Here is a 27,997-nt window from a genome sequence, read left to right as displayed (position 1 = left end):
TATTGCTGGATTTTTGTCATTGGTTTAATTTTATTTATTTATTCATTCATTCATTCATTTATTTATGATTTATTTATTTATTTATTCGTGATAGACATAGAGAGAGAGAGGCAGAGACACAGGAGGAGGGAGAAGCAGGCTCCATGCCGGGATCCCGACGTGGGACTCGATCCCGGGCCTCCGGGATCGCACCCCAGGCCAAAGGCAGGCGCCAAACCACTGAGCCACCCAGGATCCCCTTTGTCATTGATTTTAATGATGTGATTTGTTTTGCTTTGATCATGCTTTAGAGTAACAAAGATACATGTAATGTTTATTTTTGCACTCTTCATTTTTTAATTTTAATTTAGAATGCATTGAAACAGGCTAAATATCCAATAATAGAATACGATTAAGAATATGGTAAAGTTGGGATGCCTGTGTGTCTCAGCGGTTAAGCATCTGCCTTCGGCTCAGGGCATGATCCTGGAATCCTGAGATCGAGTCCCACATCGGGCTTGTTGCGTGGAGCCTGCTTCTCCCTCTGCCTGTGTCTTTGCCTCTCTCTGTGTGTCTGTCATGAATAAATAAATCTTAAAAAATTTTTTGATGAAATATGTTGCATATGAATTAAAGCTTTGATAATACAGGAAAGGACTAAGACACTAAGAGTATGTCATTTTGGTGTGAATTCTACAATGAGAAAAAATTTAAATGTATTAGAACAAGACATATTAAGATATTGAAGAGTTACTTCACTCATTCAACATCCAAAATATGCTAGGAACTGCAAAATTGGAATGCCAGTTTTCAGTAACAGGCTTGAGAATCAGGGTCCTGGTAAAACGTTAACTGTGGCTAGTTCTTTTTTTTTTTTTTTTTAAGATTTTATTTATTCATGAGAGACAGAGGCAGAGACATAGGCAGAGGGAGAAGCAGGCTCCATGCAGGGAACCTGACATGGAACTCGATCCTGGGTCTCCAGGATCCGGCCCTGGGCTGAAGGCAGCGCTAAACAGCTAAGCCACCAGGGCTGCCCCAACTGTGGCTAGCTCTTAAAAAGGATTTTTAATTACTGAAGTTTGTTTGTTTTACGGATTTTAGAGCATGGGTGGGGGGAGAGGGAGAAGCAGACTCCCCGCTGAGCAAGGGGCCTGATGTGGGGCTTGATTCTAGGACCCTGAGATCATGACCCAAGCCCAAGGCAGTCATTTAACTGACTGAGCCACCCAGGTGCCCTGAAGAGTTTGTTTTTCAGATCTTTCCAAGACAGACGTAGCAACTAGTAGACACTCTTTAAAGTCCGTTTATTGTGAAGGGTTTTTTCCAACTTTTTTGTTGTTTTTCTATCTTTTAGACCTGTATACCATGTTAGCTGTACCCACTAGAAATTCAACAAATCTGAATGTACATTAAAATTCACTTAGCAGGGGTCCCTGGGTGGCTCAGCGGTTCAGCGCCAGCCTTTGGCCCAGGGCATGATCCTGGAGTCTCAGGATCAAGTCCCCCGTCCGGCTCCTGGCATGGAGCCTGCTTCTCCCTCTGCCTGTGTCTCTGCCTCTCTCTTTATGTCTATCATGAAAAAATAAATAAAATCTTAAAAAATAAAATAAAAATAAAATTCATTTAGCTATTTTACTTTTTCTGCCAGTGATTGTAAATCCTGGCATTAGTGCAATGGAGTCCCAACTCCATATAGTAGTAGCTATTAATACGAGAAACATTTTTGGTTTATGACACACCTGCAGGGCAGCCTGGGTGGCTCAGTGGTTTAGCACCTGCCTTTAGCCCAGGGTGTGATCCTGGAGACTCGGGATCGAGTCCCACGTTGGGCTCCCTGCATGGAGCCTGCTTCTCCCTCTGCCTGTGTCTCTGCCTCTCTCTCTCTCTCTGTGTCTCTCATGAACAAATAAATAAAATCTTTAAAAAAAAAAAAAAAAGACACACTTGCAAATGCTAAGATTAGCCCTTTTCTAAATCTGTTCCTAGGACTGTGTTTAGGCCTATTCCTTATGGAATTGAAGATGTTATGTAATCACAAATAATGTTTTAATGTTCTGATTTTATTTGCCTATGTAACACAGATCAGTAATAATACATTATGGGGAATTTGTGATGTATAAGATGATACATAATGAAAAACTCTCACCTCAGTTCCCAAGGCAGCCAACATTTCCCTCTTTTTGTATTTTAGTGATAATATATGCATAGACATGCAAGAGGTGTTTACCTCTTAATTGTGACGATTTTTCTCTATCAGTATTTCACAGCCTACTCAATCTTTAGTATTCCAGTCCATGGATAGAAGTTATTTAACTACCACTGAAAGGAAAACAGGTCTTCCGTTACTCATATACTTAATGATGTCAGATGTGTAAGTTTTCCTACACCAAGCAATTCTCCAATCCAATTGGGTGTCCTACAATTCAATTCAGTTCTGTCCCTTCTAGGGTTATCATCAGATGCCACAAGTTAAGAACTCTGTCTCAGAAGACTCCCCTCACTGCTGCACGCCCCTCAAGTTTGGCTAATTTGCTAGAACATCTCACATGATTCAGGGAAACATGATTACTGGTTTATTACATTAAAAATGATACAGATAGGGATCCCTGGGTGGCTCAGCGGTTTAGTGCCTGCCTTCGGCCTGGGGCATGATCTTGGGGCCGGGATTGGGTCCCACATCAGGCTCCCTGCATGGAGCCTGCTTCTCCCTCTGCCTGTGTCTCTGCCTCTCTCTCTCTCTCTCTCTCTCTCTCTATCATGAATAAATAAAATCTTTTTAAAAATAAAATAAAAATGATACAGATAATAGCTAGATAAAGAGATATGTCAGGTGAGGTCCAGAACAGCCCTAGGCAGAGGAGCCTCTGACTCTATTGGTTTGGGGTGTACCACCCTCACAGCATGTGAGTTTACTAACCTGGAAGCTCTGAATCTCATACTTGAAGGATTATTATGGAGGCTTCATCATTTCGGTGTGATCAATTAATAATCTCAAGCCTCTTCCCTCCCAGGAGAAAAAGGGTGTGTAGTGATCCCACCAAAAAGGGGTAGTCTCATTAGAACAAAAGATGCTCCTATTGGGAAATTCCAAGTGATTTAGGAGCTCTGATTCAGGAATGAGTCAGTGACCAAACACAAAAGTTGTTCCTAGTCCCTTTATCACCTAAGAAAAAGGTTTTAGGTGTTCTCTAGCCAGGAGTCTGGGACAAAGGCCAATATGTGTTTCTTACTATATCACAATATCCCACCCACACACTGGTTCTTTTCAATATTTTGCAATAAACAGTTCTCAATCTATTTATCTTATGCTTCAAAGATTTAAATATGTTAGTTATATACTGCTGCACACTAATACCTTAAAATTTAGTAGCCTTAAACAACAAACATCTTCACAGTTTCTGAGTGTCAGGAATCTGGGAATGACTAAGCTAGGTTGCAGAATCATGTGCTTGCAGTCAAGATACCCATCAGGGTTACATCTAAAGGCTTCAGTAGGCCTGGAGGAGAGGCTTTACATTTGCTCGCCTTAGGAAGCCTCACCTACTTGTCTGTGTGCCCTGTAGGACTTCTCACAACATAACAGATAACTTTCCCCAATAGAAAAATGACAGAACAAGACAGAGGGCTCAATGTCTTTCAAAACCTAACCTCAAAAATACACATCAGTTCTGTGTTTTGTTAGTTGCATAGACCAAATTGATACAGTGAGGAGGCAACTACCCAGGGTGCTAATATTAGGTTATGGGCATCATTAAGGGCCATCTTGGAGGTAGCTTATCAGGATCGCAAAGTTAAAAGCATTTATCATGTAAAATACAGGCTTTTTAGCATTGCTTTTTAAAGCTATGCACTAGATATGTTTTGGTAACATTATTGACTGAAGTTATTTTCATCTTCCAGGTATCTGGAAGATAGTGCTCTAATGAAAGGAGTGTTTTAGTGTATTTTTTTTCTCCCAAATATACTATGTCATAGAAAAGTTGAAAACTTAAATTTTAATCTTAAAAAAAATTTTTTTTTAGGGACACCTGAGTGGCTCAATGGTTGAGCATCTGCCATTGACTCAGAGCGTGATCCCGGCATCCAGGATGGAGTCCCATATTGGGCTCCTTGCAGGGAGTCTGCTTCTCCCTCTGCCTATGTCTCTGCCTCTCTCTCTGTGTGTGTCTCTTATAAATAAATAAATAAAATCTTAAAAACAATTTCTTTTTATTTATTTGAGAGAGAGAGTATAAGCACAAACAGGGAGAAGCAGAGGGAGAGGGAGAAGCAGACCACCCACTAAGCTTGGGAGCCTGACTCTAGGCTGGGTTCCAGGACCCTGAGATCATGATCTAGGCCAAAGGCAGATAATTAATTGAGAGACACCCAGGTGCCCCAAATTTTAATATTTGAGGCAAAATATTTTGGCTGTATGAATGGTTGCATTAGGGATGACAATATACAAATTTGGTAGTCTATTTATTTTTTAAATTATTTATTTATTCATTCATAGAAACACAGAGAGAGAAAGAGAGAGGCAGAGAGACAAGCAGGCACCATGCAGAGAGCCTGACATGGGACTGGATCTAGGGTCTTCAGGATCACGCCCTAGGCTGCAGGCGGCGCTAAACCGCTGCGGCACCGGGGCTGCCCTGGTAGTCTATTTAAATCTATTTTACCACTTAGAGTAAATGTAGAAAACTTAGCCACTGTATTATCCTTTCCTCTTTATGTTACAGTTGTCATGTTTGTATATATTGAAAACTCCATCAGGCAATGTGATAATTTTTTCTACAAAAAATCAAACATTTTAAAGAACTCAAGAGGAAAATAGTCTGCAATCTTCATCCAGATATTTACCATTGCTATTGCTCTTTTTTCATTCTTGATATTCTAGGTTTCCTTCTAGTATTGTTTTCTGGTTTCTGATGAAAAACCTGTAGTCATTCAAATGGTTCCCCTGCAGATAATGCATTGTTTTTCTCTGGGTGCTTTCAAGATTTGTTTTCTTTGTCTTCAGTTTTTAGCAGGATGATTATGAAGTCCCTGCACATGGATTCCTTTGAGGTTTTCTGTTTGGGGTTTGCTGAACATCTTGAATCTATAGGTTTGTATCTTTCACCAAACGTAGGTTTTCAGCTGTTTCCCCACCATTTTTTTTCAGCATCACATTCCTTTTCTTCTTTCTTTGTAATTTTTTGTTAGAACATTTGGTGTTATATTTCCGAATTCTAAAATTTCCATTTGGTTCTTTATTTTTAATATTTTTTCAAAAAATAAAAAATAAAAAAAAAAAAATTTTTTTTCCCATTTGGTTCTTCTCTTTTTGTTGAGATGTTCTGTTTTTCCATGCATGTCAAGAGTGTTCACATTTGCTTGCAGAAACATTTTTACAGTACTGCTTTAAAGTGTGTGTTAGATAATGTGTCATTTAGGTATTCTTTTCACTTGACTGAAAACTAAAATATTAATGTTTATTATAGGTCTATGTGAAATCAGATTATTTCACCATTGCTTAAATCATGTGATGTTTGTGAGCATCTGTTGATTTTTTTTTTAATTAATTTTTATTGGTGTTCAATTTACCAACATACAGAAAAACACCCAGTGCTCATCCCGTCAAGTGTCCACCTCAGTGCCCGTCACCCATTCCCCTCCAACACCCGCCCTCCTCCCCTTCCACCACCCCTAGTTCATTTCCCCGAGTTAGGAGTCTTTATGTTCTGTCTCCCTTCCTGATATTTCCCAACATTTCTTTTCCCTTCCTTTATATTCCCTTTCACTATTATTCATATTCCCCAAATGAATGAGAACATACACTGTTTGTCCTTCTCCGATTGACTTACTTCACTCAGCATAATACCCTCCAGTTCCATCCACGTTGAAGCAAATGGTGGGTATTTGTCGTTTCTAATTGCTGAGTAATATTCCATTGTATACATAAACCACATCTTCTTTATCCATTCATCTTTCGATGGACACCGAGGTTCCTTCCACAGTTTGGCTATTGTGGCCATTGCTGATAGAAACATTGGGGTGCAGGTGTCCCGACGTTTCATTGCATCTGAATCTTTGGGGTAAATCCCCAACAGTGCAATTGCTGGGTCGTAGGGCAGGTCTATTTTTAACTCTTTGAGGAACCTCCACACAGTTTTCCAGAGTGGCTGCACCAGTTCACATTCCCACCAATGATTGTTTTTTTCTATGTGAGTTAAGATTTTCCTGGTTCTTTCAAAGTTCTCAAAGTCTTTGACATGCTAATTAGGGTCTGATCCTTGTTTAATGTACTCTGTGAGGTCACTCTCCTGAGCTCCTCCCTCCCTGCAGTCTCCATGGTACTTTCCCCTTCTCTGGGGCTCCCCTTTCCAATTCTCTGAGGAGAAAGCTGGGGTTTTGAGAACCATGCACTTCAACCACTGTGCCTACATTTGGAGCTAAAAAACTTGATATCTTTGTGTCTTGGTCTTCGTCTATAAAATGTAGATAATAATACTACAACGACGAGCATACAGAGCTAAATAAATGTGTTTTTTTTAAGATTATTTATTTATTCATGAGAGACAGAGAGAGAGAGAGAGAGAGAGAGAGGCAGAGACACAGGCAGAGGGAAAAGCAGGCTCCATGCAGGGAGCCCAGTGTGGGACTCTATCCCCGGACTCCAGGATCACGCCCTGGGCCAAAGGCCCAGGCTCAACTGCTGAGCCACCCAGGCGTCTCTAAATAAATGTTACCTAATATTATTTTTATTAATTTTTTAGTTTCTCATAACTGTTAATACAGATTTAGTTTTCTCAGATTTTAAAGCAGTTTTTATCTAGAATTATTCATATATGGGGAAGGTAAACTATGCCATTGTCATCATTAAGACAGCTGATGAAATTAATTTTTGGTCTCTGTCAACAGTTCTACTTTTGGATACCTTCAATTATAAATACAAACTCCAGATTGTAGGATAAATTGTTGGGGTTCTGACATGTAATTTTTCCTGTTAATGAATAGAGCTTTTATGGAGAATAGAAATGAAACAAATAATCCCTTCTGCTAAAGAGCTTACCTGTTATCTAAATAGACAATAAAATCATACATCTAGTCAACTAGAAACGTTACACTAATGTGTCAGAGATAAAGGGAAGCCATACTTCATGATTTGCCTGGGACAGTCCTTTGGAGGTGGGTGGGCATGTGTATAATTGGTTTTTTGTTTTTAATTTTTATTTATTTATGATAGTCACAGAGAGAGAGAGAGAGAGGCAGAGACACAGGCAGAGGGAGAAGCAGGCTCCATGCACCGGGAGCCCGACGTGGGACTCGATCCCGGGTCCCCAGGATCGTGCCCTGGGCCAAAGGCAGGCGCCAGACCGCTGCGCCACCCAGGGATCCCCATGTGTATAATTGTTAATAGAGCCTCTGTTAGGATGATAAATTACATGGCTATTTTATAAATACTAGTTAGTTTCAAGAGAATGAAAGGAAAACAATGACAATATCTTCAGAGAGTTTGCTGGGCCTGAGAATTTGCTGGGTGGAGATCGAAGGTACTCAACATAATAAACAAACACTTAGAATTTTGAATAGAAATGTGGGAAAATGCTGTTTTAGAAGCCACAGTTATGCTCATAACATGCAGGACAGACGAATGGCAGGTTCTATTGTAATTATATAGATATGAGGTGATATGATCTTTATTGGTTTTGCTTTTCTACACTGTTTGCAATTCTACTCTTTAGGAGCTTACTACAAAAGGTCGTGTTCAAAAGTTTCAACCTAATAAACGCACCAAAGAAAATCTATATAGTGAGCAATTAGTATAGTTTTCCTCACAGTTGAAGGATTTTAGAGAAATGTGATTTTTAAAAATAGACTATTTTTTTAGAGCAGTTTTAGGTTCATGGCAAAATTGAGCAGAAGGTACAGATATTCCACATATGCCCTTTCCCAACTAGTTTCCTATTACTTTCTACTTATATAACATGTTTATTGCCTCCCTTTTAATCAAAATCCCCAGAGTGATACAACTGATAAACCTTGATGATGTTTTTTTTTTTAACCTCTGGTTTTTTTTCTTTTCACTTGATTAAAAACTTAAATATTAATGTTTATCATAGTGCTTTGTGAAATCAGATTATTTCGCCACTGCTTAAATCATGTGATTATTGTTCAAGTGTTTTTGGTGGCTAGGTTAAGTGAGGCAATGGCTTGCTTGAGGCTAAAAAGGAAGCCTAATCCTACTGAAATGAAAACTCACAATAAAGTGTAAAGTGATCTTAAAATTGGTTTTCATATGGATAATTCCTTGATGATTTTCTGAAGATTTTTGTTTTTGTATTGCAGGGCCATATTGCAGGGCAATATTGCAGGGCAATTTTAGTCATTAGTGATTTTTTATAATGGACCATTTAGTAACTGGAATTCTGGCTCGAAGTCACTCTTTCATGCTGAAAATTAGTTTCCTAGCTGGTATTGCTCAGCCACAAGAACAGATTGTTGAAAAGTTTCCCCACATCCCAATGCTTTGAAATGACTCATACACTAGCAATATGTACTGAGTACCCTCATGTTACTTCTACTCAAAAAATGATCTTCACAAATTTTATTTTCTCTTTGTTTGAAGTCTCATGAGAGAAACTCACATTATCTTTGTGGAGAAAAAAATGGAGTAATTAGAAATAGTTGGTTAATTCATAATTAGAACTAGTTAATTTGGAGAAATTTCTAACTGGTTCTTTTTTTTTTTTAAAGATTTTATTTATTTATTCATGAGAGACACACAGAGGAAGGCAGAGACATAGGCAGAGGGTGAAGCAGATTCCCTGAGGGGAGCCTGATGCAGACCGGATTCCAGGACCCTGGGATCATGACTTGAACTAAAGGCAGATGCTCACCACTGAGCCACCCAGGTGCCCCTCTAACTGGTTCTAAGAATTTAGAATTTATTTACTCCTCAGAAAAGTTATAGGAGGTTCACAATAGTCTTTTTACAATTTATAAAGAATGAAACCAAGGCACAGAAATTCACTCCCCCTAAAAATGTGTAACTTCACCAGTGTTCATCCTACCCATAAATGTCATCACTTAGTTGTTCAAGCCCAAAACATAGGTATCATCCTTGATTCTCTTTTTTTCCCTACCCCACAACCAACCTAATATCAAGATCTTTCTATTCTCTCTTCCAAAATATTTTGAAGTTGGCTACTTTTCACCTCTAGTGCTTCACTTCTATGACCAGTTCTAAACTGCATCACCCACTTGGTCTACTGAAGTAGATTTCCTACTTGCCCCACTTCTTCCACGTTTGTTTCCTCCTTGACAGCAGTTTATCCTCTGTACAGTAACTAAAACCATCTTTTCGAAATGTAAATATGATCATGATACTTTCTGGTTGCAAGTCCTCCAAGATCCCCATCCTAGAACACAACTGAAACTCCTTATAATTCTGTACAGGACCAGACTCCATCTGGCCACTGCTACCTCTTCAAAGTAGTTTGCTGTCACTTTCTACTTGTTTCACTTTGCTTAAACTATATGGTCTTTCTCATTCCTTGTCAAAATTTATTCCCTTCTTAGGGTCTTTGTACTTGTTCCTTTTGTCTGGACCAGTTTTCTTTCAGAGTAGCTTTCTCACATACTTTAGTAAAGTCTTTGTTCCAACGTTGTTTCCTGAGAGGCCTTCCCCAATGACACTCTCTAAATTAAGTCATCTATTTATCTGGCTTATTCTATTTTTTCCATAGCATTTTCACAACTTGAATTTTTCTGTATATTTCTGTCTTCCCATCAGAATGTATATTCTCTGACTGAGGAAAGCACACTGATTTGTTTATTGCTCTCTTTCTGGAGCTTAGAACATGCCTGACACTTAACAGGTATTCAAATATTTGTTGAATAAATAAATGAGTGAACTTGTGTACAAGGGTATTCTTTATGATTTTTTGTTTCTTTGTTTTTTCCATAACTTTGTAGGGGAATAGTCAAAGTTTTATGGAGTTTAGCAAGACATATGAAACAGCTATTTAAACTTAATAGCCTATACAAATGCTGGTTATTCCATTTGTGAATATTACCTATTGGTTTCCTCTGGATTCCTCCTTAAGATTTTATTTGACAGGGAAAGAAAGCACAAGCAGGGGGACTGAGAGAGGAAGAAGTAGACTTCCCTCTGAGCAGGGAGCCCTAGGCAGAGCTGGATCCCAGGAGCCAGGGATCATGACCTGAACAGAAGGGAGAGGCTTAACCAACTGAGCCACCCAGGCAGCCCTGAATTTCCTCTTTATTCTTGCTTTGGATTTGGACAACATGAAAACAGTAATTATTTCAAATAAATCTGAATTTTTAAATACCTGTTGTGTTCAGGGCTGATAAGTGTTAAGAGGGCTTCAACAATGTGAAAACTTTAGTCTTCTAATGCCTAGGAAGAATTTTACTTTCTAGTTGGGGAAAATGAGATATGCACAAGAGAAACTCCAGAACATTTCGAATACAACAAAGAAGTAAGCCAGGGATAGAAAGCGATAAGAGCAAAAGGAATTTAGAATGTTGGAAAGATTCCTCCTTCAGTGGGTTTCATGTAGGAAGCAAATCTTCAAAGGCCGACGGTGCTCGGAATTTGTGTGTGTAGTGGAAAATAAATGTTCAGAATATTTTGTTAGCCAATGCTCAAACATTAGCCTGATAAATAGCACTTTGGCTGTGCTATTTATTGGCACGGATAGAGCGTCAAGAGCAAATGGTTGGTTTCTTGGCTATATCTACAGCTGTACCTGCATCTATGATCTATCTCTACAGCACCTGATTAACTGCATACCTCCGCGGAGGTAGTTTCTCCACTAATCTTTTCCATCCTCCACTGTTTTTATAGCTTTGTCAGCCAATTTGTTACAAGTCTCGTGCCTACTAATAAGCTATATCCTCGTGGGACCGCCGTATTACTTTGGATGATACTTATGAAGTGCTTAAGACTGCGCTGGGCGTTCGTTCAGTAAATCAATAACTTATCATTAGTATAAAAGAAATGTACGTGATGACAAATAACACTAGCGAAATCGCAATCCTTTCTAGAGGGGAGACGGAAACAGGTGAGGAAGGAGTCAGGTGGGCTCCACAAACCTCGGTCAGAGGGACGTGCGGCCCGGCCGCGCCCCTCTTAGATCTCTACCTCCTCGGCTCTAGGGCTGCCCACCGCGCCAGCCAGCCTAGGCTCCCGGAAGGTAAACACATCGAAAAGGGCGGGGCAGAAGGCGGGTTCGGGATGGGTGAGTGGCCAGCAGAGAGTGATTGGCAGCTGCCATGTCCACGTGCTTTGGGCTTCGAACTAGCTGTCGCGAGAATTCGATGTAAACAGACCAGTTCCCCGACCTCCGGCTCGCATCCCGGGACGCTCAGCTGAAGCGCACAGGAGTCTGGGGTATGATTCTTTTTGACAAAGCCACGGAGGTGTGCTGTCTGCAAGGAAAAACAGACGGGTTCCTACCTCCCTCTGCTCGCCTGCGTTCGCAACCGAACCTGACACCTCGGCTTCACCCGAACTTACATACTGTTTTGTTTTCCCTGGAGCCCCAGCGGATTGGCTAAACTCAGGAGGCGGGTCCGCCTCTTTTCTACTTGCTGGTTGGCGAAGCTGACCTCCAAGGGCGGTGCCCGGCCGCAGCCAGCTTCCTTCTGGGATTGGCTAGAAAAGTAGTTCCGCCGAGGCGTGGTAGGAAGTGGTGGCCGTCAATCACAAGGGGAGACTCCAAACAGTGAGCCTTGAGCTGGAGAACAGCGTTTACCGGCGGGGCGGCCGGTGAGAGGCTGGCGGGGTTGTGGCTTTGGGGAGGCTTGGAGGGGATGAGGGGCCAGCAGCGTGAGGGGAGCGGGCTCGGCTGGCAGGGATTCGACGACCGAGAGCTGTCGAGATTGGAGGGGGAGGGGAGGAAGGGCAAGGGGCCAGAGGGCGGCGGGGGGCAGCGGTGGCTCCGCGTTGGAGGTTAAGTGGGTAGAGCTGTGTTAGTGTCTTTCAGGGAAGTCGGGCCTGAGGGGCTGGCGAGGGTCGTCCTCAGGAGACAGGGCCCTTAAAGGACATTTCTTGAGAGGCTTGTTTCGGGAAATAAGGGGTGGAATGGAAATGAGTGGACTCAGGGGCTAGTGGCGAAGATACGTACCTGGGCTGCGTGGGGCAGAGGGTGTTTTTGTTGTAGCAGATGGGACCCATCAGTTTGGGAATTTTCAAATAAGGTGTTGAAATACTCCCTACTTAGAAGTGATGGTTTTAGGGGCTTTCAAGATTAGTTCCAGGCTGTGGACTTTCCTGAGCCCTGTAAGAGATCGTTAATATTGCTGTCAATCCTCTTTGAACCTTAACCAAGTACACTACATGCTCTTAAAACCTTCCTAGTGATTCAGATGCTGATTGGACATTCAAGGATCAGGATTCAGTGATGTGACAGGAAAGGATAAGGGGCTTCTAATGTCATATAAGATTTTATTATTTGTTTAGATTCTGGTGTTTAGGTTACAATAGCAGAGGATTGACAAATATGATTTTAAAACTCTTCTTAAATTATAGACCATGCAGCCTTTTTTTTTTTTTTTGGTAGCTATAATTGACATATAACATTATATTAGTTTTAGGTGTACAACATAATCTTTTGATATTTGTACATATTGTGAAATGATCACCACAATAAGTCTAGGTAATGTCTATCACCATACATAGTTATAATCTGCAGTCTTGCTCATAGATCCCCATTTGTCTTAGTTGGAAGATATTAATTACCTTACTCTTCCATTAGGTCTTCAAATATTGTGCTGTGTGTATTTTCACTATCTCAGGATTTTCGTACATTCTTTAATTTTGGCTTTAATTGGAGATAGCACATTTATTTTTATTTTTTATTTTTATTATTTTTTTAGCACATTTATTTTTATAGAGATCTTGTGCTAGACTTTCCATCTCTTACCTTTCTAGCTTATGTTAACAGTGGAGCAGAGGGACCAGAAAGAGTCTTAACTAGTTTTTTGGTTCTGAGGCTTAGTCCAAATAAAATGTCATGATAATTAGAAAACTACTTTATCTACTTCCTCTCCTAATTGCTCCCCTTTTTGATGTAATGGGAATTACTGGGAGGGTTTCCTGCATTTTAGGCATTTTCGGTAAGGGATCTCTAGTGAGCAATCATAAACATCTATCCCCAACAATAATGATCCATTTTTTAAACTATCTCTTTGTGCTGGCAACAGGTTTAGTGAATGAAGCTATGGCTACAGATTCTCCGAGAAGACCCAGTCGTTGTACTGGTGGAGTTGTGGTTCGCCCCCAGGCTGTCACGTAAGCAAATTTCAGATAAGCCTAAAAGCTAAAGAAAATTTGCTCAGAATAGTAACTAACATTCAGGTTTCCTTCCTGAACGTTGATTACTTTTGTAGAATCTACTTAATTTTAGCTTTACAGGATGATAAATATTGCCAAGGCCAAAGAAAACGAATAATGGAGGATCAAGTTAATGTATTCACATTTATAGGGTACATCAAAAGTACTGTGCTAAATCCTAAAGAGTAATGTTTTTTTAAACTCCAGGTTCAAAAATTGGTGGCTCATTAAATCAATTGAGTGGATCAGGACCATTACTTAAAAAATTAAACATAAAAATAGTACATAATATTGGGAGTATTCTTTTGTGACACACGCTATTCATTTGTATGTATATGTTGACCAGATCCTGATATATAATGTGTCTCTTATCTAGGTCTCAGTCAGAAAGTTTCAAAGTCAGTGTCATAAAGAGTACATTCTGTATTTTAAGTGTTATTTGCCAAAGCCTGTTTATCTAGATCATATCTAGGAGCATATGATCTAATGTGGTTTTAAGATATGTATACCTGGAGTCACTATAATCAGTAAAAAAGGTGCTAGCAAAATAAGAGAATTGCAAAGGAGTTTTTTAGTGGGAGTATTCAGTGGAAATATTTTAGTATTTTAGATCCTAAAGGGTTTTATTAAGAAGTTAACATAGGGGATCCCTGGGTGGCGCAATGGTTTGGAGCCTGCCTTTGGCCCAGGGCGTGATCCTGGAGACCAGGGATCGAATCCCACATCGGGCTCCCGGTGCATGGAGCCTGCTTCTCCCTCTGCCTATGTCTCTGCCTCTCTCTCTCTCTCTCTCTCTCTGTGACTATCATAAATAAATAAATTAAAAAAAAAAAAAAAAAGAACAAGTTAACATAGTGTACTTTAAAGGCTGAATAGAGTTTGGGCGATTAGAATCAAAGGTACATTTTATTTTTTTTATTTTTATTTTTTAAATATTTTATTTATTTATTCATGAGAGATACACACACACACACACAGAGAGAGAGAGAGAGAGAGGGAGAGAGGGAGAAGCCGGCTCCCAGCAAGGAGCCTGATGCGGGACTTGATCCTGACCCCAGGATCTTGCCCTGAGCCAGAGGCAGACGTTCAACTGCTGAGCCACCCAGGTGTCCCAGTATTTTTCTATAATACTTCTTTTTTCCCCTCCTGTATTTCCCTGGGCCATATTTTTTTGCTAACTGTGGACCATGGCATATTATTAGCTATGAATTAGGTACTCTTTCAGTCTTCATTTTACAGGTGAGAAAGCCAAAGTAGGGAGAAATTAAGTAAATTGTCCTTGGGAACAGCCAAGAAAGGGAGCCTGGATCAAACCAGATTTGTCTCCAGAGTCTGTGTGCTTTGGCAGTATTGTATGTTGCCTCACTATATAGTATTCAACTTATGTGGCTTTTTGTTATTCAACACATAATTTTAGTGTTTTCAAAAAAATCTTTTATTAAGTTGTACTCTTTTAACAAATAATGCTCAAGCATCTACTCCATGCCTGCAGTACTGGCAGATTCTGGAGATAGAAAGTAAGTATAAGAGTTGGAGTCCTCTCTGCAGTAGAGTTTACAGTCTAATGGAGGAAACAGTAAATAAGTAAAGAGATTACATGCTTTGACAGTACACAGTGTGCTAGGATAGAGAATGACAGTGGGGAGTCTGACTTCAGGCTGTCAGGAAGGGCCTCTCTGAGGAGGTGCCACTTAAGCTGGAGGAATGAAAGGGATGGAAGAGTATGGGAAGGAGTCCAGGCAGAAAGAAAGCTGGCGTAAAGGTCTTGACTCCAAGAGCCTGGTGTATTCTAGGAATGGAAGTTGTGTATGACCCAAGCAGAGTGAGGACAGTGGCAGAAAAATGAGGTTGGAGAGGCAGGCCTAATCAAATTGTGTGTGTGTTTTTGTTTTTTTCTGCCTAATCAGTTTTTGTAGCTATCTAAGGCATATTGCTTTTTTATAGGATTTAGGATAACTCAGAGGAGTTTCTTCAAATGTAATTTTTAACATGAAATGAAATGAATTTGATTTGGTATCTTGAAGGATTTTTTTTTCCCCACTTCCTGGTATCCATATACTTCCCATTTAAAATATCTTAGTGACCTTAACAGTATCATTTTTCTTCACTTATGCATTTTAATATTTTCCCATGTCTTATCTACGGCAAAAGTTCTGTGAGGACTTCCTAGTATCTCTTAATGCCTATGCCTGCAGAAAAATACGGATTGGTTTTCCTGTAAACAGGTAAGGGACTAGGTACATAACCAACCTAAAGAGAAGGTCACTACATACTGAGTCATCAGCCACAGTTTTTTCTTGCCCTGACTGGGGAATTCTTTTGCTTTGACTCAGGAGGAGGAAGGTCCTACTTTAGCCTTGAGTCATCACTCCTTCAAATACAGGTTAGAATATCTATGTCAAATTAAGAGAGCATGACTTTTCAGAATAGATAATGTAAAAAATATTAATATATCACTTGCATTTCATTTAGTAACGTCTACAAAGAAACTAGAGAGTGGGATAGCAGAATTACCAGTTGATGAGAGTTAGTCTTTTTTTCTTTTTTTTTTTATATTATGAGTAACTTTATGAGGGCTTGTAGAAAGAGCTTTTCCATGTTTTGTTTTAAGCTGTGAGGATAAATTTTTATCCATTTCACCCTTTTGCAGGGAGCAGTCCTACATGGAAAGTGTCGTGACTTTTCTACAGGATGTTGTGCCACAGGTAAGTGTCTGCATAGTTTCAGAAATAGTCGATTTTACCATTGGCCAGGAAAGTTCTGAAATGTTCTCTTTCCTAAACTTGACACTAGTATCAACAACTTCAGAAAGACTTTTGATGTTTTAGCATCCTGAGCATTGGCAGGGTAGAACTGTACTTGTTAGTATTACATGTGCCTTAGTTTTGTATTGATAGTGGCACAATTATTATTCCTCAGGACTTGCTCTCTTAAGAGGAATCAAGGTGAGATGTTAGTTGAGAGATAGGACTTGGGACTCTGTAGTTGGGTTCTATTTCCAGAACCTTTCTCTTGTCCTAGTTAAATGTTGCCTGTCTGAAGTGATGAAAGCAAAGTATATATTTTGCATATCATTAACTAGGTAGTATATTACTAAATACCACACTGAGCACAAATCTACATGTCCTTCATTATTGAGCAGTATATTTATGCCAAGTGGAGTATGCCTTGTTACTTTAGCTTAGAGTTCTCTCTATATAAGTGTAAGAATAAAGAATGAGAGCAGCCCTCTTGGGATCATATCTAGTGCACTGTTGTCCAGATTTAACATAAGTATCACTTGGCATGTGTGTTAAAAATAATAATTTCCAGGCCCCGTCCCAGAGAGTTTGACTCAGTGGAATCAAGGTGGCATCCAGTAACTTGTGTCTGTAGTGAGAACCTCCAGTGATTCTTGTGAAACAGTGGCTGTGGGAAGCTCTGTTGAGTAGAACTCCTGAAGGGAAAGGTATTTTCTCCTTGTGGTGGTGTCAGTGTTTCCTGACTGCCAGGGTATCTTAACTGTGCTGTTCAAAACAGGAATTCATAGATCCAATGTCCCAGCTTTCTGACAGCATCCTAGGAAAGTCTAAAACCCAGACTTCAGTTATATTACATAAGTTGTATTTATCAAATAAGGGAAGGTATCAGGGAATGTGGGTACTCCCTTATCATATTCAGATAACTTTAATGGAAATAGGTCACAATGACAAGGTCTCTGGGGCATGTAAGGAATGATAAATGCTTTCCTTTTCTGAGGAACTTGGTTACTAAGGGAAGTCAAGTTGCTGAAACAAGCAGAGATTACAGAAGCATATCAGTAAGTGTTATACATGATAGTGCAGACTGAATATGTAATTGCTAAGAGAATGCATAGCAAAGAAAGAGTGAAAAAGTCAAATTCTAAAGGGCACTGGAAGTAGCAGTTGAAATGAACGGAAAGGTAGGGTATTTAATGTTGGAGGAAACGGGCTAGCTGGGTATGGTAGGGCAACAGAGCTGCTGTGGCGGCAGAGCATCTTGGACTCTGCATGGAATGCCAGTTCTAGAGAGCATCTGGGGCTGAAATCCAACCTGGTTTCTACAAACTGCTCTTTCTCTTAAACCCTGAGCCCTGGCATGAGGGTAGTTCCAAAGAAGGGGCATTTAAAAAGTTTTGTCATTTGCCTACCCCTAGAGTGCCTCTTTATCACGTTTTTACAAAGGCACCTTTTGTGTTGGTGGAAACCCTGCATAGCAAGCAGTTTTTATTGGCTGGAGGAGAGAGGCTGTGGTGAGAGCTTTAAGGGAATAGAGAGAAATAAGAATACCAGATTGACTAATAGATTAAAAATAGGGGGCTGTTAAAACTGATAGGGTAAAAATGCTGGAGGTAGAAGATTTAGTTTTTTGAGCATTATACGCGAGGAAGGGGATAATCTATACAATTGATTTGGATCAGAGTAGCAGCTATGTAAGTAAAGTTGTAGTTACGGATTTAAGAATTAGAATAAAAATTAGAATATTTATTCAAGAAATTTATTTTATACAAGTCATTTTTCTGTTTACCCTGGAAAGAAAGTAAAAATACAGGCAGCAGACATTGACTTGAGCACCCACTATGGGCCAGGCACTGTGTTAAGTTGAAGGGATATTTGGTGCCTTTCCTTAAGGCTTCATGATCTTGTGCAGCAGTTAGCAAACTTTCTGTAAAGGGCTAGATAAGTTTTGCAGTTCATATAATATCTGTTGCAACTACTTGACACTGCTTTTTATGTAAAGGAAAAGGCATGGCTGTATTAAAATAAAACTTTACTTATAAACATAGGTGGCGGGCCAGATTTGGTGACCTGTGGCCTCTTTTTTCACATTTTTTAAAAATTTTTATTTATTTATGATAGTCACAGAGAGAGAGAGAGAGAGAGAGGCAGAGACACAGGCAGAGGGAGAAGCAGGCTCCATGCACTGGGAGCCTGATGTGGGATTCGATCCCGGGTCTCCAGGATCGCGCCCTGGGCCAAAGGCAGGCGCCAAACCGCTGCGCCACCCAGGGAACCCTCTTTTTTCACATTTAATCCAGAATCCCCCAGTGGTACTTTGCAGTCAGCCGTTTGGAAAATTATATTTTTTGCTGATGTGTTCCAACTCCTATTCTGGAAATCATCAAATTCCTAGAGCTTAGAGATTATTCTCTGAGTTTCCAAATACCCACAAAAGGGAGAAAATGTGTTATTAGACTGGTGTCAGCTTCTTCAGCTATTACAGAGAGTGAATTCCCATTGTGTTCAACAGATGTTATTATGGCTAGTAGATGCCCTTCGCTATGCTCTTTATTCTAATAATTTTACCTATGAACATCTGCTAAAAAATAATTCAGTAAAGAAGAAAGTTAAGGCTCAGAACTTTTTTTTTTTTAAGATTTTATTTATTTATTCATGAGAGACACAGAGAGAGGCAGAGACATAGGCAGAGGGAGAAGCATGTTCCCTGCGGGGAGCCTGATGAGGGACTTGATTTCAGGACCTGGGGATCGCGACCTGAGCCAAAGGCAGATGCTCAGCTTCTGAGCCACCCAGGTGCCCCAAGGCTCAGAGCTTTTCAGTGTGTGTGAAAGTTCTGCATTTTCAGTGTAAAACATTGTAGCCAGCCCAATTATCAGTAGCAGTTAAACAAATTATGGTATGTGATCCCTATAGAGTGATTTGCTGTAATTAGAAATTATACTTTTTGGCACAATGAAGGTTATTTTCTCTACAGTAAAAAAAGTAAAATATATTCATACAGCATATAAATAGAGCTTATCTATAGTGATTGTAACCGTGCCTTTTAAAGTTCAACAATTAAAAAAATAAAGGGCAGCAATAACTTTATGCTTATGAATGTGTGGATATGTTAGAAACCTGGTAAGGAATAAAAGGAGAAATGAATAAATCCTGTAAATAAGGGGGTGAAAGTTTTGATTCTAAATAAGAGGGCTAGGGCAGCCCGGGTTGCTCAGTGGTTTAGCGCCGCCTTCAGCCCAGGGCGTGATTCTGGAGACCGAGGATCCAGTCCCGCATCGGGCTCCCTGCATGGAGCCTGCTTCTCCCTCTGCCTGTGTCTCTGCCTCTCTCTGTGTATCTCTCTTGAATAAATAAATAAATAAATAGGCTAAAGTAGCTGGATCTTGGTTGAATAAAGAAGGCTAATAATTGGTGCTCTGACCTACATTAAGATAGCAAGTGAAAGGTGGATAGGTGGTGGGTAAGTATGTGCTTCACTGAGAGTAAAATACCTTACACATGCCACCTTCATGCAGACCTTCAGGAAGGCACACAAGAAGCAGCAATCAAATGCCTTAGCCTCACAGAATTGTGTCAAGAATGCTTAGTAAAGAATACTGTGTCTGCTAAGGAGAGAGGGAAACTTGAAGACAAAGCAAAAATATACAAGGCTTGTTTTGAAAGTCTTATTCCACCCCCCCCAACCCCCCCCCCCAAGGGGAAAGAAAAGAAGTTCAAGAAACAAGAAGTTTCAGAATACTGAAAGACCTCATTCAGCTTTGTTTTGTTTTGCATATTGCTCAGAAATCAAAGGAGAGCATCCTGTAAATGTTGCAAAAGAATTTGGGGAATGTTGAATAATGCTGCAGGTGATAAGCAGCCTTATAATAAATATACTATCCTAAAGACAGTTTTGAAAAATGTTACTGCTTTACCAGATTAAAGGAGAGTGCGATGTGGGGGAAAAAAAGAAGTTGTCTTAAATGCACTGTGCTATTCTAGATTGGATGCTGGGACAGGGATAGGACATTAGTGGAAAAACTGATAAAATCCAAATAAAGTCTGGGATTTAATTAATAATACTGCATCAATGTCAGTGTCATAGTTTTCACAAATGGGCCATGCATGGTAAGGCTGGATTTGTTAGATAGTTAACATTAGGGGAAACTGGCTGAGGGAGTATAGGGCTGGGAACTCTGCCCTATATTTAATAATTAAAATTACTCTGAAATATAGTTTATTTTTAAAAATATAGTTTATTTTATTTTGAGAGAGTGAGTGAGAGAGAGCACACAAGTGTGGCCAGGGAGAGGCCAGGGGTGAAAGGGGAGAGGCAGAGGGAGAGGGAGAAGCACACCTCCCCCTGGGCAGGGAGCCTGGCCCAGGCCTCACTCCCAGGACCCTAGATCACGCCTTGAGATGAAGGCAGACGCTTAACCGATGAACCACCTATGCACCCCTAAAGTACATTTTTTAAAAAGTTTTCAAAGATGAGAAGAGCAAGACCAAAGATGAGGAAGTAGGTGAGGACGTAGTGGTCGAAGATAAAGTTATGAATTAGCTGGCTGTAATGTAGGCTTTCCTCTTCTCCAAAGGAATTGATTACCTGATACACATCTCACTTTTTTTTTTAAGACAATGAAGTTGTAAGGATTTGTAAGATAATTTCTGTTGTAAATCTATTAAAGTAATTCTTTTAGTAGTATTTTCAATGTAGGTGATTTTCAGTTATCATACAAATTAATACTTTGTATGATACAGTACAGGGGCTGTAAATTGGTATGGAAATTTAAAGCAGGTCACATATAACACAGATTATATGCAGGATGGTAGTTTTTGTATGCTTCTGGTATAGCTTATGTTAAATCATTGTTTTGTGAACTGAGTACCACTTTATAATTGAAAAGGTCTTTTGTTGACATTCTAAATATATATAGTGTTTAAAAACTTTAGAAACATTTGCTTTGTGGAGAGATGACTCCCTTTGAATACTGATAGATACCGTTGACACTTTTCCTATGATTTCATGGCAGTTTATCTTTGTGAACCTTGCAGGCCTGTAGAAACCAGCTAATAGGATGGGTCTAGAAGCCAGACCAAAGACACAAAAAGTAATACTGAACTTTTTTTCATCCCCAATTCTGGCCCTTGCCTTCCAACTGGAACTGAAGGCAAGCTGGAAGTAATACTTTGAAAATTCTAGGTAGAGTGTAACTACCTGATCATAAACACCTGAGACTAAATAAATAGATACACGTGGTAGTTTTGTTTATTTCTTAAGCCTTCTTATTTGTTGGCCAACAAAGGGGTTGATTTAGTTTTTTGAGTGCCTTTGCATTATACTGATGCTTCTTCTTTTTTTTTTTTTTAAAGGTTTATTTGTTTATTTATTCAGAGAGAGTGAGAGAGAGGCAGAGACACAGGCAGAGGGAGAAGCAGGCTCCATGCAGGAAGCCTGACGTGGGACTCAATCCCGGATCTCCAGGATCACACCCCGGGCTTCAGGTGGCGCTAAACCGCTGAGCCACTGGGGCTGCCCATATACTGATGCTTCTTAATAGATCATGATCATCATATTTTAGGTTTCTGCAATTTTTTAATAGTTTAAATTCCTTTAATAAAGATTGTCAGTCTCCTAGATAACTTTCTTTAGGAGTAAAAATATCACAAAATGTGCTGGTTCCCAAGATGTAGGATGGGTGAAATTGGAGAGGGATAGGGTTGGTTTTATCTAAGTTATTGTCTTGAACATCAGTAATATTAGAGCTGTAAAACATTTTTATTCAAACATTTCTGTTTACTATGCAGGCTTACAGTGGAACACCTCTAACAGAAGAAAAGGAGAAAATAGTCTGGGTCAGATTTGAAAATGCAGATTTAAATGGTATGGTTTTAACTTTTTTGGGACTTACGAATTATGCTTGTTTGGGGTTGACTTGATTCCAAAAGAGAACTTTTAACTTCAGTTGGGTTACTTTCTCTTACAGCAACTGTTTAATTTTCAAAATAGATTCATTTTTATTTATTTATTTAAAGATTTTATTTATTCATGAGAGACAGAGAGAGAAAGAGGGAGAGAGGCAGAGACAGAGCAGGCTCTATGCAGGGAGCCCGACGTAGGACTCAATCCTGGGTCTCCAGGATCACACCTTGGGCCAAAGGTGGTGCTAAACTGCTGAGCCATCTGGGCTGCCCCAATGAATTCATTTTTAATTTAAAAAGTAACATAATCACGCTACAGAAACTTCATTGGAACTGATATTCTATTGTACAAATCTGAAATTAGCTATAACATATAGTGCCTAGGACATAGATTTCTTAGAAAATAAATTATTCAGGTTTGATCAGATGTGTAGGATTTATAACTGCATAGTTTTTTTTTTTTTTTTACTGCATAGTTTTTTTTTTTAAGTTTTTATTTATTTATTCATGAGAGACACAGAGAGAGAGGCAGAGACACAGGCAGAGGGAGAAGCAGGCTCCACGCAGGGAGCCCGATGTGGGACTCGATCCTGGGACTCCAGGATCACACCCTGGGCCAAAGGCAGGCGCCAAACCACTGAGCCACCCAGGGATCCCCTATAACTGCATAGTGATCATTACTATTGAACTTTTTGGACTATTAATTAATTAATAGTCCAAATACTTGGACTGTTAATTAATAGTCCTGAACAGAGTTATGTCTGAATTGGGCCTTTTGTTCTCATATACGTTCCTACATTCCATTTCTTTCTTTTTCTTTTTTTATAAGATTTTATTTATTTGAGAGAGAGAGAAAGAGCAGGGGGAGGGATAATGGGAGAGGAAGAAGCAGGGAGCCCCTCTGAGCAGGGAGCCTGATGTGGGGCTCAGTCTCTTCACTCCAGGATCGTGACCCAGGCTGAAGGCAAGATGCTTAACTGACTGAGCCACCCAGGCACCCTCTATATTCCATTTCATTGTTGCTTCTTGTAAGGTGGCTGTCCTGTGTCTGTTGCCCACGATACCATGTCTGTTGTTTTCTGAGTTTGGGAGGCGCTGGTGAGAAATTGAACGAGAGGAAGACAGGAAGGAGTACTCTTCCCTCTCCTCTGTTAGTGGCTGCATTTCCTCTGTGTTTCTGGCTTCTTCTAGGCAGCTCTGCTGGTATTCTAGTTTCTGCCAGCTGACCCAGCACCCTGCACTCCTGTGTCTCTCTAGCCTAGGGCTGGTCGTGGCTTCCTGCTGTTGCTAATGCAATAAGCAGCCTTACAGTTCCTTTTCTGGTCGCTCAGCTATTCTATCGTCTGTGTGAACAGTTGTCTTCACTAAATTCCCAATTATGAACACATTGAGTTGTTTCCATCTCCTAGTGGGACTTTGACTAATATCATACTCTTGAATCTTTAGCTCCTCTAGGAATTTAAAAAATGTGATACTATGTATATTTATTAAAATTTTTTTTAATTTTAATTTTTTAAAAAGATTTTATTTATTTATTCATGAGAAACAGAGAGAGACAGACATAGGCAGAGGGAGAAGCAGGCTCCTGCAGGGAGCCCAATGTGGGACTTGGTCTCAGGACCTGGGGATCACTCCCCGAGCTGAAGGCAGATCTCATCCACTGAGCCACCTAGGTGTCTCTCTCTCTCTATATATATATTTTTGTTTTGTTTTGTTTTGTTTTGTTAGTAGAATCTTTTTTATTCAGAAAAAAAAATAAAACCCAAAAAACAAAAAAGTTTTCCAACCACACACAGGAGGGGTTTGGGTAGGGGGAGGTGTCTGTCCATCCAGCCCCAGCCCATGTGGTTTTGGCAGCAATAAGGGGTGTGGGGTGTGTATATATATATATATATATATATATATATATATTTATTTATTTATATATTTAAAGCTATTTTCCAGGAGAGAGAAGCTAAGTTGCACTTCTGCAGTTTGGCTTCTTTTGAATTTTGGATTCTTTATTAGTGGTTCATTCAAATAATGGCAACTTGTTGGACCCTCTTTGTGGAATAAAATATTCATTAGTTTGGGTGATTATTTATGACACATAAACTTTTCCTACTGTGTTTCTCTTTGGAAGCTTATATTTTTAACTTTCTTTTCTAGTCTTTTCTTCTTATGACTGTTATATTGTCTTGTTTACTGGCATATTTTCCCTCCTCTTTCCTTTTCCTTCTTTTATTAAAGTTTTTGTTTAAATTCTAGTTTACTTATAACACCCAGTGCTCATCACAAGAGCCTCCCTTAATACCCACCAACCATTTAGCCCATCCTCCCCACCTCCCCTCCATCAACCCTCAGTTTGTTCTCTGTAGTTAAGAGTCTTATGTTTGCCCAACTCTTTTTTCCCCTCCCTTTTGTTCATCTGATTTCTTAGATTCCACATATGAGTAAAATCATGATATTTGTCTTTGACCGACTTATTTCACTTAGTATAATACACTCTAGCTCCATTCACATTGTTGCAAGTGGCAAGATTGCATTCTTTTTGATGACTAATATTCCTGTGTGTGTGTGTGTGTATGTGTGTGTACACACCACATCTTCTTTATCCATTCATCAGTCAAAGGACATTTGGGCTCTTTCCATAATTTGGCTGTTGTTGATAATGCTACTGTAAACATTGCGGTGCATGTGTCCCTTCAAATCAGCATTTTTGTATCTTTTAGGTAAATAGCTAGTAGTGCAATTACTGGGTTGTAGGGTAGTTCTGTTTTTAACTCTGAGGAACCTTCAAAGTGTTTTCCGCAGTGGCTACACCAGTTTGCATTCCCATCAACAGTGTAAGGGGGTTGGTTCCCCTTTCTCCACCTCTTCACCAACATCTGTTGTTTCCTGTGTTGGTAATTTTAGCCATTCTGAATGCTGTGAGGTGGTATCTCCCTGTGGTTTTGATTTTATTTCCCTGATGATAAGTAATGTTGAGCATATTTTCATGTGTCTGTTGGCCATCTGTATGTTGTATTTGGAAAAATGTCCATTCATGTCTTCTTCTCATTTCTTAACTGGATTATTTGTTTTTTGGGTGTGGAGTTTGATAAGTTCTTTATAGATTTTAGATACTAACCCATTATCAGGTATGTCATTTGCAAATCCCATTCCATAGGTTGCCTTTTAGTTTTGTTGATTGTTTCTTTCACTGTGCAGAGCTTTTTGTTGTGGAGTCCCAGTAGTTCAGTTCATTTTTGCTTTTATTTCCCTTGCCTCTGGAGACATGTCTAGTAAGAAGTTGCTATGGCCAAGGTCGAAGAGATTGCTGCTTGGTTTCTCCTCTAGGATTTTGATGGTTTCCTGTCTCACATTTAGGTCTTTCATCCATTTTGAGTTTATTTTTGTGTATGGTGTGAGAAAATGGTCTAGTTTCATTCTTCTGCATGTTGCTGTCCAATTTTCCTAAAACCATTTGTTGAAGAGACTTTCTTTTTTCCATTGGATAGTCTTTCTTACTCTGTTGAAGATTAGTTAACCATATAGTATGGGTCCGTTTCTGGGTTTTCTGTTTCATTGATCTATGTATGTCTGTTTTTGTGCCAGTAGCATGTTGTTGCCTTGATGACTATAGCTTTGTAATATACCTTGAAGTCCAGAGTTGTGATGCCTCCAGCTTTTCTTTTTCAAGATTGCTTTGGCTATTTGTGGTCTTTTCTGGTTCCATACAAATTTTAGAATTATTTGTTCTAGCTCTGTCAAAAATGCTGTTGGTATTTTGATAGAGATTGCTTTAAATGTGTAGATTGCTTTGGGTAGTATAGACTTTTTAAACAATATTTGTTCTTCCAATCCATAAGCTTGGAATGTCTTTCCATTTCTTTGTGTCATCTTCATTTTCTTTTATAAGTGTTTTATAGTTTTCAGAGTACAGATCTTTTACCTCTTTGGTTAGGCTTATTTCTAGGTATCTTATGGTTTTTGCTGCAATTATAAATAGGACTGATTCTTTGAATTTTTCTGCTGCTATGTTATTGATGTGTAGAATGCAACCGATTTCTGTACTTCGATTTTGTATTCTGCAACTTTGCTGAATTTGTATATCAGTTCTGGCAATTTTTTGGTGGAGTCTTTTGGGTTTTCTACATAGAGTATCATGTCATCTGTAAATCGTGAAAGTCTGACTACTTCTTTGCTGATTTGGATATCTTTTATTTCTTTTTGTTGTCTGATTGCTGAGTATTATGTTAAATAACAGTGGTGAGGGTTGGCATCCCTGTCTTGTTCCTTACCATAAAGGAAAAGCTCTCCATTTTTCCCTGTTGAGGATGATATTAACTCTTGAGTCTTTCATATATGGCCTTTATGATGTTAAGATATGTTCTGTCTATCCCTACTTTGTTGAGGGTTTTTATCAAGAATGGATGCTATATTTTATCAAATGTTTTTTCTGCATCTATTGAGAGGATCATATTGTTCTTATCCGTTTGTTAATGTGGTGTATCACATTGACTGATTTGCAAATATTGAACCAGCCTTGCAGCCTAGGAATAAATTCTACTTGATTGTGGTGAATAATTCTTTTAATGTAATCTTAGATTTGATTAGATAGTAACTTGTTGAGAATTTTTGCATGCATGTTCATCAGAGATACTGACCTATAATTCTACTTTTTAGTAGAGTAGGAATTAAGGTAATCCTGGCTTCATAGAAGGAGTTTGGAAGTTTTCCTTCCATTTCTATTTTTTGAAACAGATTGAAAAGAATACGTATTAACACTTCTCTAAATTTTTGTTAGAACTCCTTGGGAAGCCATCTGGCTCTGGACTTTTGTTTGTTGGGAGGTTTTTGATTATTGTTTCAGTTTCTTTGCTGGTTATGGGTCTATTCAGATTTTCTATTTCTTCCTGTTTTAGTTTTGGTAGTTTATAGGAATTTATCCATTTCTTTCAGATTGCCAATTTGTTGGCATATATTTTTTCATAATATTCTCTTATAATTGTATTTTTTTTGTGTGTTGGTTGTGATATCTCCTCTTTCATTCATGATTTTATTTATATGGGTCCTTTCTCTCTCTTTTTTTAAGATTTTATTTATTTATTCATGAGAGAGAGAGAGGCAGAGACATAGGCAGAGGGAGAAGCAGGCTCCTTGTAGGGACCCTGATGTGGAGCTCAATCTCCAGACCCTGGGATCATGCCCTGAGCCAAAGGCAGACACTCAACTGCTGAACCACCCAGGCATCCCTCTCTCTTTTCTTTTTGATAAGTATGGCTAGGGGTTTCTCAGTTTTATTAATTCTTTCAGAGAACCAGCTACTAGTTTCATTGATCTGTTGTAGTTTTTTTGTTTCTTATCATTTATTTCTGCTCTAATCTTTATTATTTCTCCTCCTCTGCTGGCTTTAGGCTTTTATTGGCTGTTCTTTTTCTAGCTCCTTGAGATGTAAAATTAGGTTGTGTTTGGAGACTTTGCTTGCTTCTTGAGTTAGGCCTGTATTACTATGTACTTCTCTCTTATGACTGCTTTTGCTTCATCCTAAAGGTTTTGGACTGTCGTGTTTTCATTTTCATTTGCTCCCATGTATTTTGTTTTACTTTCTTCTTTAATTTCCTGGTTAGCCTGTTCATTCTTTATTTTTTAAAATATTTTGTTTATTTATTCATGAAAGACACACAGAGAGAGGCAGAGACAGAGGGAGAAGCAGGCTCCATGCAGGGAGCCCAATGTGGGACTCGATCCCAGGACCACAGGATCACGCCCTGAGCCAAAGGCAGGTGCTCAACTGCTGAGCCACCCAGGCGTCCCTGTTTATTCTTTAATAGGATGTTCTATGACCTCCGTGTATTTGCAGTCTTTCCACATTTTTACTTATAGTTGACCTCAAGTTTCATAGCATGTGGTCTGAAAATGTGCATGGAATGATTTCAGTCTTTTTGTACTTATTGAGGCCTGATTTGTGACCCAGTATGTACTCTATTCTGGAGAATGTGCCACGTGCATTCAAAAAGAATGTGTATTCTGCTGTTTTAGGATGAAATGTTCTGAATGAATTGTTAAGTCCATCTGGTCCAAT

At 39.4% G+C, this 27,997-nt stretch overlaps 1 protein-coding gene across 25 annotated transcripts in view; it reads left to right on the top strand.

The window, feature by feature from the left end:
- The first annotated feature begins 11,229 nt into the window (after window positions 1-11,229).
- The window catches only part of BCAS3 (BCAS3 microtubule associated cell migration factor), a 590,779-nt gene continuing 574,011 nt past the window's right edge, over window positions 11,230-27,997 (top strand). For 11 of the 25 annotated variants that reach the window (XM_072747642.1, XM_025996068.2, XM_025996069.2 and 8 more), the window contains exons 1-4: window positions 11,275-11,743; window positions 13,180-13,267; window positions 15,960-16,014; window positions 21,838-21,913. In XM_072747642.1, the coding sequence (XP_072603743.1) occupies window positions 13,197-13,267; window positions 15,960-16,014; window positions 21,838-21,913 (202 nt within the window). In that variant the 5' untranslated portion in view covers window positions 11,275-11,743; window positions 13,180-13,196. The other 14 variants (XM_072747641.1, XM_072747637.1, XM_072747638.1 and 11 more) reach the window with 4 other exon arrangements.

Source organism: Vulpes vulpes, chromosome 2, assembly GCF_048418805.1.
Source record: "Vulpes vulpes isolate BD-2025 chromosome 2, VulVul3, whole genome shotgun sequence".
NCBI classification, from domain to species: Eukaryota; Metazoa; Chordata; class Mammalia; order Carnivora; family Canidae; genus Vulpes; species Vulpes vulpes.
Note: the sequence above shows the minus strand (reverse complement) of the source record. Positions and strands in the feature narration are given on the sequence as shown.